General features: G+C 39.0%; 1 protein-coding gene across 1 annotated transcript in view; it reads right to left on the bottom strand.

Moving 5' to 3' along the window:
* The window catches only part of FER1L6 (fer-1 like family member 6), a 213,514-nt gene that overhangs the window by 121,103 nt on the left and 71,963 nt on the right, over nt 1–20,448 (bottom strand). The window contains exon 12 of the mRNA XM_005564037.5: nt 18,468–18,576. Within this exon, the coding sequence (XP_005564094.3) occupies nt 18,468–18,576 (109 nt within the window). The remainder of the gene's footprint in view (nt 1–18,467; nt 18,577–20,448) is intronic.

Here is a 20,448-nt window from a genome sequence, read left to right as displayed (position 1 = left end):
CAGGAGAACACAGAGAAGCAATTCAGAATACTACCAGGCAAATTTAACAAAGAGATTGAATAATTAAGAAACAATCAAGCAGAAATTCTGGAGCTAAAAAATGCAACCAACATACTGAAGAATACATCAGTCTCTCTTAACAGCAGAATTAAGCAGAAGGAAGAATTAGTAAGCTTAAAGATAGCCTATTTGAAAATACACAGAGGAAACGAAAAAAAGAATAGAAAAGAATAAAACATGACTACAAGATCTAGAAAATCACCTCTAAAGGGCAAATCTAAGAATTACTGGCCTCAAGGAGGAGGTAGAGAGACAGAATTCAGGGTAGAAAGTTTATTCAAAGGGATAACAACAACAGAGAGCTTCCCAACCCTAGAGAAAGATTTCAATATTCAAGAACAAGGCTATAGAACACCAAGCAGATTTAATCCAAAGACTACCTCAAGACATTTAATAATCAAAGTCCCAAACCTCAAGGATAAAGAACCTAAAAGCAGCAAGAGAAAAGAAACAAACAACATACAAAGAAGTTCCAATACATCTGTCAGGAGACTTCTCAGTGGAAACCTTACAGGACGGGAGAGAGTGGCATGCCATATTTAAAGTACTAAACAATAACAACAAAAACCCTTTTATCCTAGAATACTATATTTAGCAAAAATATCAAAAATATCCTTTAAACATGGAGAAATGAAGACTTTCACAGACAAACAAAAACTGAGATTTCATCAACACTAGACCTATCCTAAAAGACATGCTAAAGGGAGTTTTTCAACTTGAAAGAAGAAGATGTTAATGAGCAATAAGAAATCATCTGAAGGTACAAAACTCACTGGTAGTAGTAAGTACACAAAGAAACATAGAATATTATAATACTGTAATTGTGGTGTCTAAATTACTTGTATCTTTAATAGAAAACTAAAAGATGAACCTATCAAAAACAAATAACTACAACAACTTTAAGACATGGACAAAATGCAACAAATATTTTAAAGTGAGTGGATGAAATTAAAGTGTAGAGTTTTTATTCATTTTCTCTTTGTTTTTTTTTTTTTTTTTGGCTTCTTTATACAGTGTTATCATCAATTTAAAATATGGGTTATAAGATCATATTTCAAGCCTCATGGTAACCTCAAATCAAAAAACATACAACAGATGCACAAAAAATTAAAAGAAATTAAAACATGTCAGAGAAAATTGCCTTCACTAAAAAAAAGGAAGGAAGAAAACGAAGACCATGAAACAACCAGAAAACAAATAACAAAATAGCAGGAGTAAGTCCTTATGTATCACTAATAAAATTGAATGTAAGTGGATAAACTCTCTAATCAAAAAATATACAGTGGCTGAATAAATAAAAACACAAGGTCCAATAATCTGTTGCCTACAAGAAACACACTTCACTTATACACAGAGACTGAAAAAAAAAATGAAGAAGGATATTCCATGTAAACGGAAACAAACAAAAAACAGGAGTAGCTATAATTATATTACATAAAGCAGATTTCAAGATAAAAATTATGAAGAGACAAAGGAGTCAATTCAGCAGGAGGATATAACAATTGAAAATACACAGGTGGCAAGATGGCCAAATAGGAACAGCTCCAGGCTCCAGCTCCCAGCGCGAGTGACACAGAAGACGGGTGATTTCTGCATTTTCAACTGAGGTACCAGGTTCATCTCACTAGGGAGTGCCGGACAATCAGTGCTGGTCAGCTGGGGCAGCTGACCAGCAAGAGCTGAAGCAGGGCGAGGCATCGCCTCACCTGGGAAGTGCAAGGGGGAAGGGAATCCCTTTTCCTAGCCAGGGGAAATGAGACACCCAACACCTGGAAAATCGGGTAACTCCCACCCCAATACTGCGTTTTACCAAGGGTCTTAGCAAACCGCACACCAGGAGATTATATCCCATACCTGGCCGGGAGGGTCCCACGCCCACAGAGCCTCCCTCATTGCTAGCACAGCAGTCTGAGATCTAACTGCAAGGCAGCAGCGAGGCTGAGGGAGGGGCGCCCGCCATTGCTGAGGCTTAAGTAGGTAAACAAAGCCACCAGGAAACTTGAACTGGGTGGAGCCCACAGCAGCTCAAGGAGGCCTGCCTGCCTCTGTAGACTCCACTTCTGGGGACAGGGCACAGCTAAACAAAAAGCAGCAGAAACCTCTGCAGATGCAAACGACCCTGTCTGACAGCTTTGAAGAGAGCAGTGGATCTCCCAACATGGAGGCTGAGATCTGAGAACAGACAGACTGCCTGCTCAAGTGGGTCCCTGACCCCTGAGTAGCCTAACTGGGAGACATCCCCCACTAGGGGCAGATCGACACCCCACACCTCACACGGTGGGGTACACCCCCGAGACGAAGCTTCCAAAGCAAGAATCAGACAGGTACACTCGCTGTTCAGCAATATTCTATCTTCTGCAGCCTCTGCTGCTGATACCCAGGCAAACAGGGTCTGGAGTGGACCTCAAGCAATCTCCAACAGACCTACAGCTGAGGGTCTTGACTGTTAGAAGGAAAACTAACAAACAGGAAGGACACCCACACCAAAACCCCATCAGTACATCACCATTATCAAAGACCAAAGGCAGATAAAACCACAAAGGGGAAAAAGCAGGGCAGAAAAGCTGGAAATTCAAAAAATAAGAGCGCATCTCCCCCTCCAAAGGAACGCAGCTCATCACCAGCAATGGATCAAAGCTGGACGGAGAATGACTTTGACGAGATGAGAGAAGAAGGCTTCAGTCCATCAAACTTCTCAGGGCTAAAGGAGGAATTACATACCCAGCGCAAAGAAACTAAAAATCTTGAAAAAAGAATGGAAGAATGGATAATTAGAATAATCAATGCAGAGAAGGCCACAAATGAACTGACAGAGATGAAAACCATGACACGAGAAATACGTGACAAATGCACAAGCTTCAGTAACTGACTCAATCAACTGGAAGAAAGAGTATCAGCAATTGATGATCAAATGAAAGAAATGAAGTGAGAAGAGAAGTCTAAAGAAAAAAGAGGAAAAAGAAATGAACAAAGCCTTCAAGAAGTATGTGATTATGTGAAAAGACCAAATCTACATCTGATTGGGGTGCCTGAAAGTGAGGGGGAAAATGGAACCAAGTTGGAAAACACTCTTCAGGATATCATCCAGGAGAACTTCCCCAACCTACTAAGGCAGGCCAACATTCAAATTCAGGAAAGACAGAGAACGCCACAAAGATACTCCTCGAGAAGAGCAACTCCAAGACACATAATTGTCAGATTCACCAAAGTTGAAATGAAGGAAAAACTGTTAAGAGCATCCAGAGAGAAAGGTCGGGTTACCCAGAAAGGGAAGCCCATCAGACTAACAGCAGATCTCTTGGCAGAAACTCTACAAGCCAGAAGAGTGTGGGGGCCAATATTCAACATTCTTAAAGAAAAGAATTTTCAACCCAGAATTTCATATCCAGCCAAACTAAGTTTCATAAGTGAAGGAGAAATAAAATCCTTTACAGACAAGCAAATGCTTAGAGATTGTGTCACCACCAGGCCTGCCCTACAAGAGACCCTGAAGGAAGCACTAAACATGGAAAGGAACAACAGGTACCAGCCATTGCAAAAACATGCCAAAATGTAAAGACCATCGATGTTAGGAAGAAACTGCATCAACTAACGAGCAAAATAACCAGCTAATATTGTAATGACAGGATCAAGTTCACACATAACAATATTAATCTTAAATGTAAATGGACTAAATGGTCCAATTAAAAGACACAGATGGGCAAATTGGATAAAGAGTCAAGACCCATCAGTTTGCTGTATTCAGGAGACCCATCTCACATGCTGACACACACAGGCTCAAAATAAAAGGGATGGAGGAAGATCTACCAAGAAAATGGAGAACAAACAAAAAAGCAGGGAGAACAAAAAAAAAATGCAATCCTAGTCTCTGATAAAACAGACTTTAAACCATCAAAGATCAAAAGAGACAAAGAAGGCCATTACATAATGGTAAAGGGATCAATTCAACAGGAAGAGCTAACTATCCTAAATATATATGCACCCAATACAGGAGCATCCAGATTCATAAAGCAAGTCCTTAGAGACTTATAAAAAGACTTAGACTCCCATACAATAATAATGGGAGACTTCAAAAACCCACTGTCAACATTAGACAGATCCATGAGACAGAAAGTTAACAAGGATATCCAGGAATTGAACTCAACTCTGCACCAAGTGGACTTAATAGACATCTATAGAACTCTCCATCCAAAATCAACAGAATATACATTCTTCTCAGCACCACATCACACTTTTTTCAAAATTGACCACATAATTGGAAGTAAAGCACTCCTCAGCAAATGTACAAGAACAGAAATTATAACAAACTGTCTCTCAGACCACAGTGCAATCAAACTAGAACTCAGGATGAAGAAACTCAATCAAAACCGCTCAACTACATGGAAACTGAACAACCTGCTCCTGAATGACTACTGGGTACATAATGAAATGAAGGCAGAAATAAAGATGTTCTTTGAAACCAATGAGAACAAAGATACAACACACCAGAATCTCTGGGACACATTTAAAGCAGTGTGTAGAGGGAAATTTATAGCACTAAATGCCCACAAGAGAAAGCTGCAAAGATCTAAAATTGACACTCTAACATCACAATTAAAAGAACTAGAGAAGCAAGAGCAAACACATTCAAAAGCTAGCAGAAGGCAAGAAATAACTAAGATCAGAGCAGAACTGAAGGAGATAGAGACACAAAAAACCCTCCAAAAAAATCAATGAATCCAGGAGCTGGTTTTTTGAAAAGATCAACAAAATTGATAGACCGCTAGCAAGACTAATAAAGAAGAAAAGAGAGAAGAATCAAATAGATGCAATAAAAAATGATAAAGGGGATATCACCACCGACCCCACAGAAAAACAAACTACCATCAGAGAATACTATAAACACCTCTATGCAAATAAACTAGAAAACCTAGAAGAAATGGATAATTTCCAGGACACTTACACTCTCCCAAGACTAAACGAGGAAGAAGTTGAATCCCTGAATAGACCAATAGCAGGCTCTGAAATTGAGGCAATAATTACTAGCCTACCAACCAAAAAAATCCAGAACCAGACGGATTCACAGCTGAATTCTACCAGAGGTACAAGGAGGAGCTGGTACCATTCCTTCTGAAACTATTCCAATCAATAGAAAAAGAGGGAATCCTCCCTAACTCATTTTATGAGGCCAGCATCATCCTGATACCAAAGCCTGGCAGAGACACAACAAAAAAAGATAATTTTAGACCAATATCCCTGATGAACATTGATGCAAAAATCCTTGATAAAATACTGGCAAACCGAATCCAGAAGCACATCAAAAAGCTTATCCACCATGATCAAGCAGGCTTCATTCCTGAGATGCAAGGCTGATTCAACATATGCAGATGCAGAAAAGGCCTTTGACAAAATTCAACAGCCCTTCATGCTAAAAACTCTCAATAAATTCGGTAATGATGGAATGTATCTCAAAATAATAAGAGCTATTTATGACAAACCCACGGCCAATATCATACTGAATGGGCAAAAACTGGAAGCATTCCCTTTGAAAACTGGCACAAGACAGGGATGCCCTCTCTCACCACTCCTATTCAACATAGTATTGGAAGTTCTGGCTACAGCAATCAGGCAAGGGAAAGAAATAAGGGGTATTCAGATAGGAAAAGAAGAAGTCAAATTGTCCCTGTTTGCAGATGACATGATTGTACATTTAGAAAACCTCATCATCTCAGCCCAAAATCTCCTTAAGCTGATAAGCAACTTCAGCAAAGTCTCAGGATACAAAATTAATGTGCAAAAATCACAAGCATTTTATACACCAGTAACAGACAAACAGAGAGCCATATCAGGAATGAACTTCCATTCACAATTGCTTCAAAGAGAGTAAAATACCTAGGAATCCAACTTACAAGGGATGTAAAGGACCTCTTCAAGGAGAACTACAAACCACTGCTCAGTGAAATAAAAGAGGACACAAACAAATGGAAGAACATACCATGCTCATGGATAGGAAGAATCAATATCGTGAAAATGGCCATACTGCCCAAGGTAATTTATAGATTCAATGCCATCCCCATCAAGCTACCAATGACTCTCTTCACAGAATTGGAAAAAACTGCTTTAAAGTTCATATGGAACCAAAAAAGACCCCGCATTGCCAAGACAATCCTAAGTCAAAAGAATAAAGCTGGAGGCATCACACTACCTGACTTCAAACTATACTACAAGGCTATAGTAACCAAAACAGCATGGTACTGGTACCGAAACAGAGATACAGACCAATGGAACAGAACAGAGCCCTCAGAAATAATACCACACATCTACAGCCATGATCTTTGACAAACCTGAGAAAAACAAGAAATGGAGAAAGGATTCCCTATTTAATAAATGGTGCTGGGAAAACTGGCTAGTCATAAGTAGAAAGCTGAAACTGGATCCTTTCCTCACTCCTTATACGAAAATTAATTCAAGATGGATTAGAGACTTAAACGTTAGACCTAATACCATAAAAACCCCAGAAGAAAACCTAGGTAATACCATTCACGACATAGGCATGGGCAAGGACTTCATGTCTAAAACACCAAAAGCATAAGCAGCAAAAGCCAAAATTGACAAATGGGATCTAATTAAACTAAAGAGCTTCTGCACAGCAAAAGAAGGAAACTACCATCAGAGTGAACAGGCAACCTACAGAATGGGAGAAAATTTGTGCAATCTACTCATCTGACAAAGGGCTAATATCCAGAACCTACAAAGAACTCAAACAAATTTACAAGAAAAAAACAAACAACCCCATCAAAAAATGGGCAAAGGATATGAATAGACATTTCTCAAAAGAAGACATTCATACAGCCAACAGACACATGAAAAAATGCTCATCATCACTGGCCATCAGAGAAATGCAAATCAAAACCACAATGAGATACCATCTCACACCAGTGAGAATGGCAATCATTAAAAAGTCAGGAAACAACAGGTGCTGGAGAGGATGTGGAGAAACAGGAACACTTTTACACTGTTGGTGGGATTGTAAACTAGTTCAACCATTGTGGAAAACAGTCTGGCGATTCCTCAAGGATCTAGAACTAGAAATACCATATGACCCAGCCATTCCATTACTGGGTATATACCCAAAGGATTATAAATCATGCTGCTATAAAAACACATGCAGACATATGTTTATTGTGGCACTATTCACAATAGCAAAGACTTGGAATCAACCCAAATGTCCATCAGTGACAGACTGGATTCAGAAAATGTGGCACATATACACCATGGAATACTATGCAGCCATAAAAAAGGATGAGTTTGTGTCCTTTGTAGGGACATGGATGCAGCTGGAAACCATCATTCTCAGCAAACTATCACAAGAACAGAAAACCAAACACCTCATGTTCTCACTCATAGGTGGGAATTGAACAATGAGATCACTTGGACTCGGGAAGGGGAACATCACACACTGGGGCCTATTATGGGGAGGGGGGACGGGGGAAGGATGGCATCGGGAGTTATACCTGATGTAAGTGACGAGTTGTTGGGTGCTGTCGAGTTGATGGGTGCAGCACACCAACATGGCACAAGTATACATATGTAACAAACCTGCACGTTGTGCACATGTACCCTAGAACTTAAAGTATAATAATAAAATAAATAAATAAAAAGGAAAAAAAAAAAGAAAATACACAGGCCACCAACGCTGAAGCACCCAGATTTATAAAGGAATTATTATTAGAGCTAAAGGGAAAGATAGACCCCAACACAATAATAGTTGGAGACTTCAACACCCTACTTTCAGCATTGGAAAAATCATCCAGACAGAAAGTCAACAGAAAAACACTGGACTTAATCTGCACCATGGAACAAATGGACATAATAGATATTTATAGGACAGTTCTTCTAGTGGCTACAGAATACACATTCTTCTCAGCACATGGATCATTCTCAAGGACAGACCATATGTTAGGCCACAAAACAAGCCTTTAAAAATTCAAACCAATTAAAATTATATCAAGTATATTCTCTGATTACAATGGAATAAGACTGGAAATCAACAACGAGAGAAATATTGGAAATTATATGAGCACATATAAACAATATATTCCTGAATGGCCAGAGGGTCAATAAAGAAATTAAGAAGGAAACTTAAAAAATTCTTGAAACAAGTAATGGATATACAACATACCAAAACCTATAAGACACAGCAAAAGCAGTACTAAAAGGAATGTTTATAGCAATAAGCACCTACATCAAAAAACTAGAAAAACATCAAATAAACAACCTAATGATGCATATTAAAGAATTGAAAAAGCAAGAGCAAACAAACTCAAAGTTAGCAGAAGGAAAGAAATACAGAGCAGAGCAGAAATAAATGAAATCGAAACAACAAAATAAAAATAATACAAAAGATCAACAAAATGAAAAATTGGCTTTTTGAAAAGATAAACAAAATTAACAATCCTGTAGCCAGACTGAAAAAAGAGAAGACCCACATAAATAAAATCAGAGATAAAAAAGGAGACGTTACAACACATACCACAAAAATTCAAAGGATCATTAGAGATTGCTATGAACAGCTATGTGCCAATACATTGGAAACCCTAGAAGAAATGGATAAATTCTTAGACATCAACAACCTGCCAAGATTGAATCATAAAGAAATGCAAAACCTGAACTGACCAGTAATAAGTAGTGTGATCCAAATCATAATAAAAAGTCTCCCCACAAAGATATGTCCGAGACTCCATGGCTTCAGTGCTGAAATTCACTAAACATTTAAAGAAGAACTAACAAGTTTTTCAAGATGGTGGACTGAAGGCATGGTTACCATGACTCTCCCACTTGGAAAGGCAAAATAGTGTATAGAGATTCACACTGTGAGCTTTCTTTTTCAAGAAACAATGCAGGAACTTAACAGGAAAACTGAAAGAAACTACAGACGCTTTGAAAGAAACAGTGGGCTGCAGCCTAAACTGTGAGCCAGGCAGAATATTTTAAGCCCCCAGACTGTGAGGAGGGGATAAATTGCCTCTGGGATACACACTCCCACCAGAGAATCTCATAATCCAGGCCATGGAGGAAGACCTTAACCCTACCAAGTGCTGGAATTATTTAGGGAGCAAAAAGAAATGTAAAAGTAGACACAGCCACAGGGATAGTTACACATACATTTCCAATCTCCAGTACAGATGGAGGGAAGCGATTACTGATCCGACCTCACAGGGGACCTTTTAGAAGCCTGCCAGCTAACTCAGGTGATGGTTGCAGGTTTACAGAAGCCCCCAACTGAGAGGTACAAAATAATCTCAAGTGGGGACAAACTCCCTCGGCCAGAACTGGGGGACAAGTGGGAAATGTGTTGCAGCCACAAGTGCTAGAGCTGGGAGCCTGAGTTTTGTGGGTGAACTGGGAGGTGTGTGGCCTGCAAGCTGTAGTTGCCGTCTCTGCCAGGGAAGGCTTATGACCTGGGGCAGTTATAAGTTCTGAGTGCAGACTGCCTGGAACTTAGCTAGCTGCTGCTGGTGGAATACCATGGGTGAAAGATCTGTCTTGCCAATGTGTGGGAGCTGGGTGGGGCTTACTGCTGCATGCTACCCCCGACTCCTTCTTTGGACTTTTCTGTACAGAAAAGGCAGCTGTGCTCTTCCTTGAAACATTGCCCCAGTGATCAGAGAACTGTTTCCCTAACTTCCCATTGGAGCTGCTGCTTGTCCTGCATGTGAAGAGCCAGAGTATGCACTTGCCAGACCCAGACCCAGACCGTACCTGTCTTTGAGCCTCCACCCACCATGGTAACATAACACAAAGGACAAAATTTGGAAGCTCTGTGGTCCCACCCATTGCCTGAGACACCAGAGTACCTCCTCTGGGCAACATAAGGCAAGCACAAATCCCACCGCCACCACTGCAACTGATACTTTCTTGCAAGTACCACCTCCTGGCTGGAGGCCAACTGACACAGTCTATTACAGCACCTTCAGGTAGAATAAAACTTGCTTTTTATTCTTCAGGAAGGAGAAAACTTGTGCATGGCCTTAACTAACAACATTGCTGGGCACCCTGGATAAACAGGAGGTCCTAAGTCTGCCTACATGATCAGTTCATTACTACTACAACCGGAATTTGAGAAAGCCAACACATTAAGGCTATTTATAACCAGAGAATCTCACAGAGTCTACATCACTCCCCTGGCCACCCTCATTAGAACTGGTGCTGGTAGCCACTGCTAGGAGACTTGAGGACAGACCACATCACTGGATCATTTGCAGGCATTTTCACAAACAAGCCTGGATTGTGGCAACCCCACTGGGTGTCTAGACCCAGAGGAACAGCAGCATTCACAGTAGTTTGGCTCTCAGGGACTCCTACTCCGAGGCAAAGGGGCAGTGCATCATATTAAGGGAGCACCCTGTAGGGCAAAAGAATCCACACAGCAGGCCTTGAGTTCCAGAACTTCCTGCTAGTGGGAAGTTTCTTTTAACAGAGGCACAGCTGCAGCGCTGGGCTTAGCAGGGTAAGTCTGTAACTCTACCCCAAAACAGTCAGGCAGCCCTGGTGCTCATTCAGGGTCTTGGAGAAGGGAATGTCTTTTCCCCCTTGTCCACCACTGCAGGCATAGCTACAGCTTCTCTCACAGAAGCTCTGTATGGGTGTACCTATTGACAGACTTTCTGGGTGTCTGCATCCTCACAGGAGAACCGCCCTCAATGTTCAGGCTTGCACGAGTAGTTTCATAATCTCTAACTACTTGGAATATCAACATTCCTGCAGATGAAAATAGGTGCCTATCTGATCTGAATAGCTGGAACACTGGTTTAGGAGTGTGACTGGGAGGTGGATTGTTTTTGTGCTTGCCTGGCATGGAAGCTGAGGTGGCTTCCACTTTTCCCCCTAATAAGTCCTCAGTTCATTACACTGAGAGCTCCCCTAGCCACCTCTGTCAAGGTTGGGACCTCTGCCGATCATTGGGTATTGCATTTACCCACCTGTTTTAGCCAAAACCGGTTACTATTCATGGACACCTCTCCTACTGGCCTGAACCTGAACTCTTCAACCCAGTACATAAAATACTGGGGAAAAAAGTTAATTTAAAAATGCACACCACAGGGGAATGAGATAGGCTTCAAGAGACCTCTGCCATTTCAGCCCCATAGGCGACAGTGAACTTGCTTACACACCGAGCACATGGCTACTACAACCAGCCTCTGAGGAAACCGTAATACAAACTGTCTACAACCAAGGAACTCATACAGAGTATTCACCATTCAAGCCACCAGAGCTGACTTAGGCTCCAAGAAACAATAATTATTAAAGTCTAATTCTTAGAGGGTAAAAAATATTTAAAGAAACACAGTCAAATCAAAATTAAACCCAAGAATAATTAGAGGAAATAGTCTACCCAAATGAGAGGAAACCAGAAAAATAATTCTGGCAATATGACAAAAGAAGGTTCTATAGCACTCCCAAAAGATCGTACTAGCTCTCCAGCAATGGATCCAAACCAAGATGAAACTTCGAAATACTAAAGAATTCAAAAGATTGATCAAGCTACTCAAGGAGATATAAAAGAAAGGTAGAAAAACAACATAAATAAATTTTAAAAACAATTCAGAATATGAATGAAAAATATTCTAAGAAGATGGATATTTTAAAGAAAAACCAATCAACTTCTGGAAATGAAGGACGCATTAAGGGAATTACACAATACAGAGGAAAGTTTCAACAGTAGACTAGACCAAGTAGAAGAAAGAATTTCAGAGCTCAAAGACAAGGCTTTCGAATTAACCCAATCAGACAAAAACAAAAAAAGAATTGAAGGAAATGAACAAAGTCTCCAAGAAATATGGATTATGGTGAAACCTAAAAATAATTGGTGTTCCTGAGGGAGAAGAGAAAGCAAAAAGTTTGAAAAACTTATTTGAAAAATAATTGAGGAAAATTTCACTGGCCTTCTTAGATATCTACATTTAGATACCCAAATATGAGAAGCTCAAATAACTCCTGGGAAATTGATTGCAAAAAGGACATCATCAAGGGATATATCAAGCAGAATATACATTCTTTTCATCAGCATGGAATATTCTCCAAGATAGACCATATGATAAGACACAAGTCTCAAACTTTTTAAAAATTGAAATCATATCAAGTATGTTCTCAGACCACAGAACAAAACTAGATATCAATTCCAAAAGGAATCTTCAAAACTACAAATACATGGAAATTAGTCTGCTCCTGAATGATTTTTGGTTTAACAGTGAAATCAAGATGGAAATTCAAAAATTCTTTGAAATAAATGGTAATAGTGACACAACTTACCTAAATTTCTGGGATACAACAGAAGCAGTGCTAAGAGGAAAGTTTTTAGCACTAAGTGCCTACATCAAAAAGTCTGATAGATCACAAATTGACAACCCAATGTCACACCTCAAGGAACTAGAAAAATAGCAAAAAACAAAACTCAAAGAGCTAGCAGAAGAAAAGAAATAACAAAGATCAAAGCAGAATTAAATGAAATTAAAACCAAAAAAATAGGAGATCAATGAAACAAAAAATGGTTCTTTAAAAACATAAACAAAATCAATAGATCATTATCTATATTAACCAAGAAAAGAAGAAGATGGAAGATGCAAATAATCTCAATTAGAAATTAAAATGGAGACACTACCACTGACACAACAAAAATACAAAAGATCATTCAAGACTACTATGAACACTTCTATGCAAACAAACTAGAAAATCTAGAGGAGATGGATAAATTCCTGGAAACATACAACATTCCTAGATTAAAAAAGGAAGAAATAGAAACCCTGAAGAGAACAACAACAAGCAGTGAGATTGAGTCAGCAATTAAAAAAAAAAAAAAATGCCAACAACAAAAAAAATCCTAGGGCCAGATGGATTCACAGCTGAATTCTACCAGACATTCATAAAAGAGTTAGTACCAATTCTACTGAAACTGTTCCAAAAGATTGAGAAAGAGGGAATTCTTTCTAACTCATTCTGTGAAGTCAATATCACCCTGATTCCAAAACCAGAAAAGGACATAACGAAAAAAGAAAACCACAGACCAATATCCCTGATAAACACAGATGCAAAAATCTTCAACAAAATACTAGCAAACCAAATCCAACAGCACATCAAAAAGAAAATACACTATGATCAAGTGTGTTACATTCCAGGGATGCAGGGATGGTTTAACGTATGAAAGTCAATGTAAGTGATACATCACATAAACAGAATTAAAAACGATATGATCATCTCAAGAGATGCAGCAAAAGCATTCAATAAAATATAGCATCATTTTATGATTTAAAAAAACCATCGAAAAAGTAGGCATGGAAGGGACATACCTCAAAATAATAAAAGCCCTATATGAAAAACCCTCAGCCAACATTATATTGAACAGGGAAAAGTTGAAAGCACTTCCCCTAAGAACTGGAACAAGACAAAGATGCCCACTCTCACAACTTCTATGCGGAAGTCCTAACCAGAGCAATCAGGCAAGAGAAAGAAATAAAGGGCATTCAAATAGGAAAAGAGCAAGTCAAACTATTGCAGTTTGCTAATCATATAATATACCTAGAAAACCCTAAAGACTCCTAGACTTGATAAACAAATTCATCAAAGTCTCAGGTTACAAAATCAATGTACACACATCCGTAGCACTGCTATATACCAACAACTTCCAAGTTGAGAATCAAATAAAAAACTCAATCCCTTTTACAATAGCTGCAAAAAAAGAAAAAAAAAAGCAACTAGGAATATACTTAACCAAGGAGGTTAAATATCTCTGCAAGGAGAACTACAAAACACTGCTGAAAGAAATCACAGATGACACAAATGGAAGCACATCTCATGCTCATGGATTAGAAAAATTAGCATTCTGAAAATGACCGTGCTACTCAAAGCAATCTAGAAATTCAATGCAGTTCCTATCAAAATACCAAATCATTTTTCGCAGAATTAGAAACAATCCTAAAATTCATATAAAACCAAAAAAGAGCACAAATAGCCAAAGCAATCCCAAACAAAAAGAACAAATCTGGAAGCATCACATTACCTGACTTCAAGTTATACTGCAAGAATATAGTTACTAAAACAGCATGTTATTGGTATAAAAACAGATACATAGACCAATGGAACAGAATAGAGAACCCAGAAATAAAGCCAATACTTACAACCAACTGAATTTTGACAAAGCATACAAAAACGTAATTTGGAGAAAGAACACCCTATTTAATAAATGGTGCTAGGAAAACTGGATAGCCACACATAGAAGAATAAGACTGGATCTGTATCGTATACAAAAATCAACTCAAGATGGATCAAGGACTTAAATCTAAGACCAGAAACCACAAAAATCCTAGAAGAAAACATAGGAACTAAAAGTAGATCTACCATTCAATCCAGCAATCCTACTACTGGTTATCTACCCAAAGGAAAAAAGGTCATTCTATCAAAAAGACCCCTGCATGTTTATGCTTGTTTCAGCACAATTCACAATTGCAAAGATATGGAACTAACCTTAATGCCGATTGACTAATGAGTAGATAAAGAAAATGTGTTATATATACACCATGGAATATACTTAGCCATAAAAAAGAATAAAATAATGTCTTTTGCAGCAGCTTGGATGGAGCTGGAGGTCATTATTCTAAGTGAAGTAACTCAGAAATGGAAAACCAAATACCCTATGTTCTCACTTATAAGCAGGAGCTAAGCTATAGATAGGAAAATCATACAGAATGGTATAATGGACTTTGGAGACTCAGAAGGAAGAGGGTAGAAGAGGACGAAGGATAAAAAACTACACACTGGGTACAATGTACACTACTTAGGTGACGGGTGCAGTAAAATCCTAGACTTCACCATAGATGAATACAATTCATCCATGTTACCAAAAACTACTTGTATTACAAAAGCTACTGATATTTTAAAAATATTTTTAAAAAGAATTCCAATACAGAAAATGGAAGAGGACAGAATACTTCCAAACTCATTCTCCAAGGCCAGTATTACCCTGAGACCAAAACCATACAAAGACACACCAAAAAAGAAAATTATAGGACAATATCCCTGATCAACATTGATGCAAAAATCCTCAACAAAATACTAGCAAACCAAATTTGACAACACATTAAAAATGTGACCAAGTGGGATTTATACCAAGGATGCAAGGACAGTTCAATGTACACAAATCAATATGATACATCACGTCAACAGAATGGACAAAAACCATATGATCATTCCAATTTATGTTGAAAAAGCATTTGATAAAATTTAACATCTCTTCGTGATTGAAAAACTCTCAAAACACTGAGTACAGAAGGAACATACCTCAATCCAATAAAAGTGATATATGACAGACCCACAGCTAGTTTCACACTGAATGGAAAAAAACTGAAAGCCTTTCCTCCAATAGCTGGAACAAGAAAAAGATGCCCACTTTCATCTCTGTTACTCAACATGATACTGGGAGTCCTAGAGAGAGAAATCAGACAAGAGAAGGAAATAAAGGGCATCCAAATAGGAAATGAAGTAGTCAAATAATCCTTGTTTGCCGATGATATGATCTTATATTTGGAAAAACCTAAATACTCCACCAAAAAACTGTTAGAACTGATCAACAAATTCAGTAAAGTTGCAGGATGCAAAATCAACATTTAAAAATCAGTAGCATTTCGATATGCCAACAGTGAACAATGTGAAAAGGAAATCAAGAAAGTAATCCTATTTACAATAGTTGTAAATAAAATAAAATACCTAGGAATAAACTTAATCAAAGAAGTGAAAGATCTCCACAATGAAAACTATAAAACACTGGTGAAATAAATTGAAGAGGACACACAAAAAAATAGAGACATATTCCATGTTCATGGATTGGAAGAATCAGTATTGTTAAAACATCCACACTACCCAAAGCAATCTACAGATTCAATTCAATCTCTATCAAAACCAATGACATTCTTCATAGAAATAGAAAAAATCCTAAAATTTACATAGAACCACGAAAGACACAGAATAGCCAAAGATATTCGAAGCAAAAAGAACAAAACTGAAGGAATCATACTACCTGATTTCAAATTATGCTACAGAGCTGTAGTAACCACAACAGTATGGTACTGGCATAACAACAGACACATGGACCAATGGAACAGAATAGAGAACCCAGAAAAACTATTCATCTATAGAGAGCTTTTTTTTTTTTTTTTTTTTTTTTTTTTTTTGAGACAGAGTCGCTTTCTGTCACCCAGGCTAGAATGCAGTGGTACTCTTGGTTCACTGCAACCTCCGCCTCCCGAGTTCAAGCGATTCTCCTGCCTCAGCCTCCCGAGTAGCTGGGATTACAGACATACACCACCATGCCAGGCTAATTTTTGTATTTTTAGTAGAGACGGGGTTTCACCATGGTCTCGAACTCCTGACCTCATGATCCACCCGCCTCAACCTCCCAAAGTGCTGGGATTACAGGCGTGAGCCACCACACCTAGCCAGTAAACTCATTTTCTACAAGTCTCAAGAACATATGTCGGGAAAAGGACAGTCTCTTCAATAAATGGTGCTGGATAAACTGGATATCCATATAAAGAAGAATGAAACTAGACCCCTATGTCCCACCATATACAAAAACCAAATCAAAATGGATTAAAGACTTAAATCTAAGGCCTCAAACTATGAAGTTACTACAAGAAAACACTGGGAAAACTCTCCAGGGCATTGGTCTGGGCAAAGATTTCTTGAGTAATATACCACAAGCATATGCAACCAAAACAAAAATGGACAAATGGGATCACATCGAGTTAAAAAGCTGATGTACAGCAAAGAAAACAATTCATAAAGTGAAGAGAAAACCCACCGAACAGAAGAAAATATCTGCATCCTATCTATCTAACAAGGGATTAATAACCAGAAGATATAAGGAGCTCTAACAACTTTATAGGAAAAAAAAAAAACAATTATCTGATTTTAAAATAGGTAAAAGAGCTGAAAAGACATTTCAGCAAACAAGCATATGAAAAGGTGCTTAGCATCATTAACCATCAGAGAAATGCAAATCAAACTTCAATTATATATCATTTCACCAGTTAAAATGGCTTGTCTCCAAATAACAGGTTAATAACAATGCTGGTGAGGATGTGAAGAAAAGTGAACCCTCATACACTGTTGATGGGAATGCTAATTAGTACAACCACTACGGAGAACAGTTTGGAGGTTCCTCAGAAAACTAAAAATAGAACTACCATATGAGCCAGCAATCCCACCGTTGGATGTATATCCAAAAGAAAGGAAGTCAGTATATCAAAGAGATGTCTGCACTCCTATGTCTGTTATAGCACTGTTCACAATAGCTCAGATTTGGAAGCAACCTAAATGTCCATCAACAGACGAATGGATAAAGAAAACGTGATACATATACACAATGGAATACTATTCAGCCATGAAAAAGAATGAGATCCTGTCATTTGCAGCAACATGGATGGAACTGGAGGTCATCATGTTAAGTGAAACAAGCCAGGCACTGAAAGACAAACTTCACATGTTCTCACTCATTTGGAGAAGCTAAAAATTCAAACAATTAAACTCACTGAGATAGAGAGTGGAATGATGGTTACCAAAGGCTGGGAGGGGTAGTGGGAGGCAGAGGAGAAGTGCAGATGGTTAATGGGTACAAAAATATCGTTCAGGCCGGGCGTGGTGGCTCACGCCTGTAATCCCAGCACGCTGGGAGGCCGAGGTGGGCAGATCACGAGGTCAGGAGATCGAGACCATCCTGGCTAACACAGTGAAACCTCATCTCTACTAAAAATACAAAAAATTAGCCAGGCGTGGTGGCGGGTGCCTGTAGTCCTAGCTACTGGGGAAGCTGAGGCAGGAGAATGGTGTGAACCCGAGAGGCAGAGCTTGCAGTGAGCCGAGATTGCGCCACTGCACTCCAGCCTGGGCAACAGAGCAAGACTCCGTCTCAAAAAAAAAAAAAAAAAAAAATCGTTCAATAGAATGAATAAGATCTAGCATTTGATAGTACAACAGGGTGAGTACAGTCAACAACAACTTATTGTACATTTTTAAATAACTAAAAGAGTGTAATTGGATTGTTAGTAACCAAAGAAAGGATAAATGCTTGAGGTGATAGATACCCTATATACGCTAGTGGGATTATTACATATTGTATAGCTATATCAAAATCTCATGTATCCCATAAATATATACCCCTACGATGTACCCAAAAAACTTCAAAATTAAATTTAAAAGAAAATAAATCTATCCCCTATATATTGACAATAGGGTAGACAAGGAATTGTTCATCTCATTCTGAGATGCAAACCTCCACCAGAGTGCTATTATCTTCATGTAAGGCACTAACTCATTTATTCAAGAAATAGGTACTAAATCCATGCTATGTGCCTGGCACTGTGCTTATCTGTACTTACCAATAGAAACTTCAAAGCTGATGGGTTTATCTCCAATCTTCCGGTCAATCATGGTAGCTTCAAAAAATGCTCCAAAGAGTAAAAATTCCTCATTTTTTTCTGGTATAATCTACAGAAAGAAAACAAAATTATTAGGCAGAACTGGCTTTTTCTCATTAGGAAGGTGATTTTGCGATGCTGGCCTCATCCAGCATAATTTATAAACATTTGGGTCTCTGTTTCAGCCTGAAATGGCACAGCATTTCTCCCCAAATCAAATGTATGAATCAGGATCTGCAAACTGCAGATCCAAATTTAGTCATTCATCTAGAATGATGCCGTCTCAACCTTCTGAGCTTCTACCTTACAACAAAACTCCTTTTATTTTAACAAATAAACTGGGTGTGCACGTCTTTCTAGGATGCCGCTGGTGAAACACGGGTTTGGAATTACCTTCTGGAGATTGAGGTTTCAGAAAACAGAAAATCAAAGACAAGAAACAGAATTACAGTATAAAATCCTCAGATTTGAGCATAACTTTATGGCTTACACAGGGTAGTCAGATACAGTATGCTATTTGTTCCTCCTTGCAACCTTAAGAGGCCAAAATTTGGATCATTCCCATTTAACAGATAAGAAAACTGAGGGAACTAAAGCTTGAGGTTGTCAAGTAATTTTCCCAAGTATACTCACCACAGACCCAGTGCTCTTTGAATTCGAACATGTATTAACCCAATGCATTAACGCTGACCAGAATCAAACCTTACTTCCCCAAATAAGCAAGCCCAGAAAAAAAGAAACAGCAGATTAGTCACATGTATAAGCACTGGCCAATCATGTGTATCCAGGGTGGGTTACATGCACTGTGGTTGCTGCTGTGAAGGGTACACAGGTCCCAGAATCACAGGTGCCTTCATATTGAAAAGGACCTTAGAGTTCATCTACTCCAACCTCTACCTTTTACCCAAATAAACTAATGCTCAGAGATACTAAGCAGCTTCCCAAGGTCACACACAGCAAAGTAAAGTCAGCGAAGACTCAAGGCCTGGTTTCCAACAAGGCTGCCTTCTCAAGAAGCCCACAGTCTGGAAGAGTAGACTATAACAAGTCATAAGACAGTAGTCATCACAAGAGAATACACAATTATTTGCAAATGACTCTTATTGACAAGGAAAAAGGCTGATGCTTCAGGGAGTAGATGTTGCTGGATCCACTGACACAGCATTTCATTTCTGAGCTAAGAGGCTAAGTCAACCGGATCCATACATTCTGTTCTTCCTGGTTTTGCAACTGGATTTGTTGAACTCTGCAGAAACGGCCATAAGGACAATCTAAGGAAATAAAGCAATTGTGGCCCCAGGGATCAAGAGCTCCATTGGGTCGAGAGCCCGAGACAGGTGCCTCAAAGAGCCAAAGGGTTCCCATACCATTAGGTGAATGATACCCCTTCTTTCATACAGAAGCTACTGTGGTGCCAGTCTTCCTAGGAAATGTTCGTTGTGACCAGAAAATGTCGAACAGGGTGAGGCTCAGTGCTGGATCTTAGTCATCCAGCATACCCTCCTCCTACCACTCTATCCACTGACTATTAACTAGCCTCCTATCTCACCTTCCTGAGGCTGAGTTTACTCTCTAGGAGGAAGTTAAAAACCATGGAGAGAAGCTGGGTGTGGTGGCACACGCCTGTAATGTCAGCTACTCAGAAGGCTGTGGCAGGAAGATCATTTGAGCCCAGGAGTTTGAGGCCAGCCTGGGTAACATAGCAAGACCCTGTCGCTAAAAATAAAAACAACAAAACAAGGAACTACTAAGAGACTTGGAGGGAATGTAGGCCATGTAGCCGAGAGAAGAATTTCAGGATCCAGAGCCAGACAAAAAAATCCTTCTTCAAATCTCAACCCTTCCGCTCCCAGGCTGATTGACTTTAAGCAAATCATGTCTATTCTCTGGGTGTCATGTTCCTCACCTGTGAAATAACCACCATTATTGGGCTTTCAGGGAG

Source organism: Macaca fascicularis, chromosome 8, assembly GCF_037993035.2.
Source record: "Macaca fascicularis isolate 582-1 chromosome 8, T2T-MFA8v1.1".
Lineage (NCBI taxonomy): Eukaryota > Metazoa > Chordata > Mammalia > Primates > Cercopithecidae > Macaca > Macaca fascicularis.
This window is presented reverse-complemented; position numbering and strand designations above follow the sequence as displayed.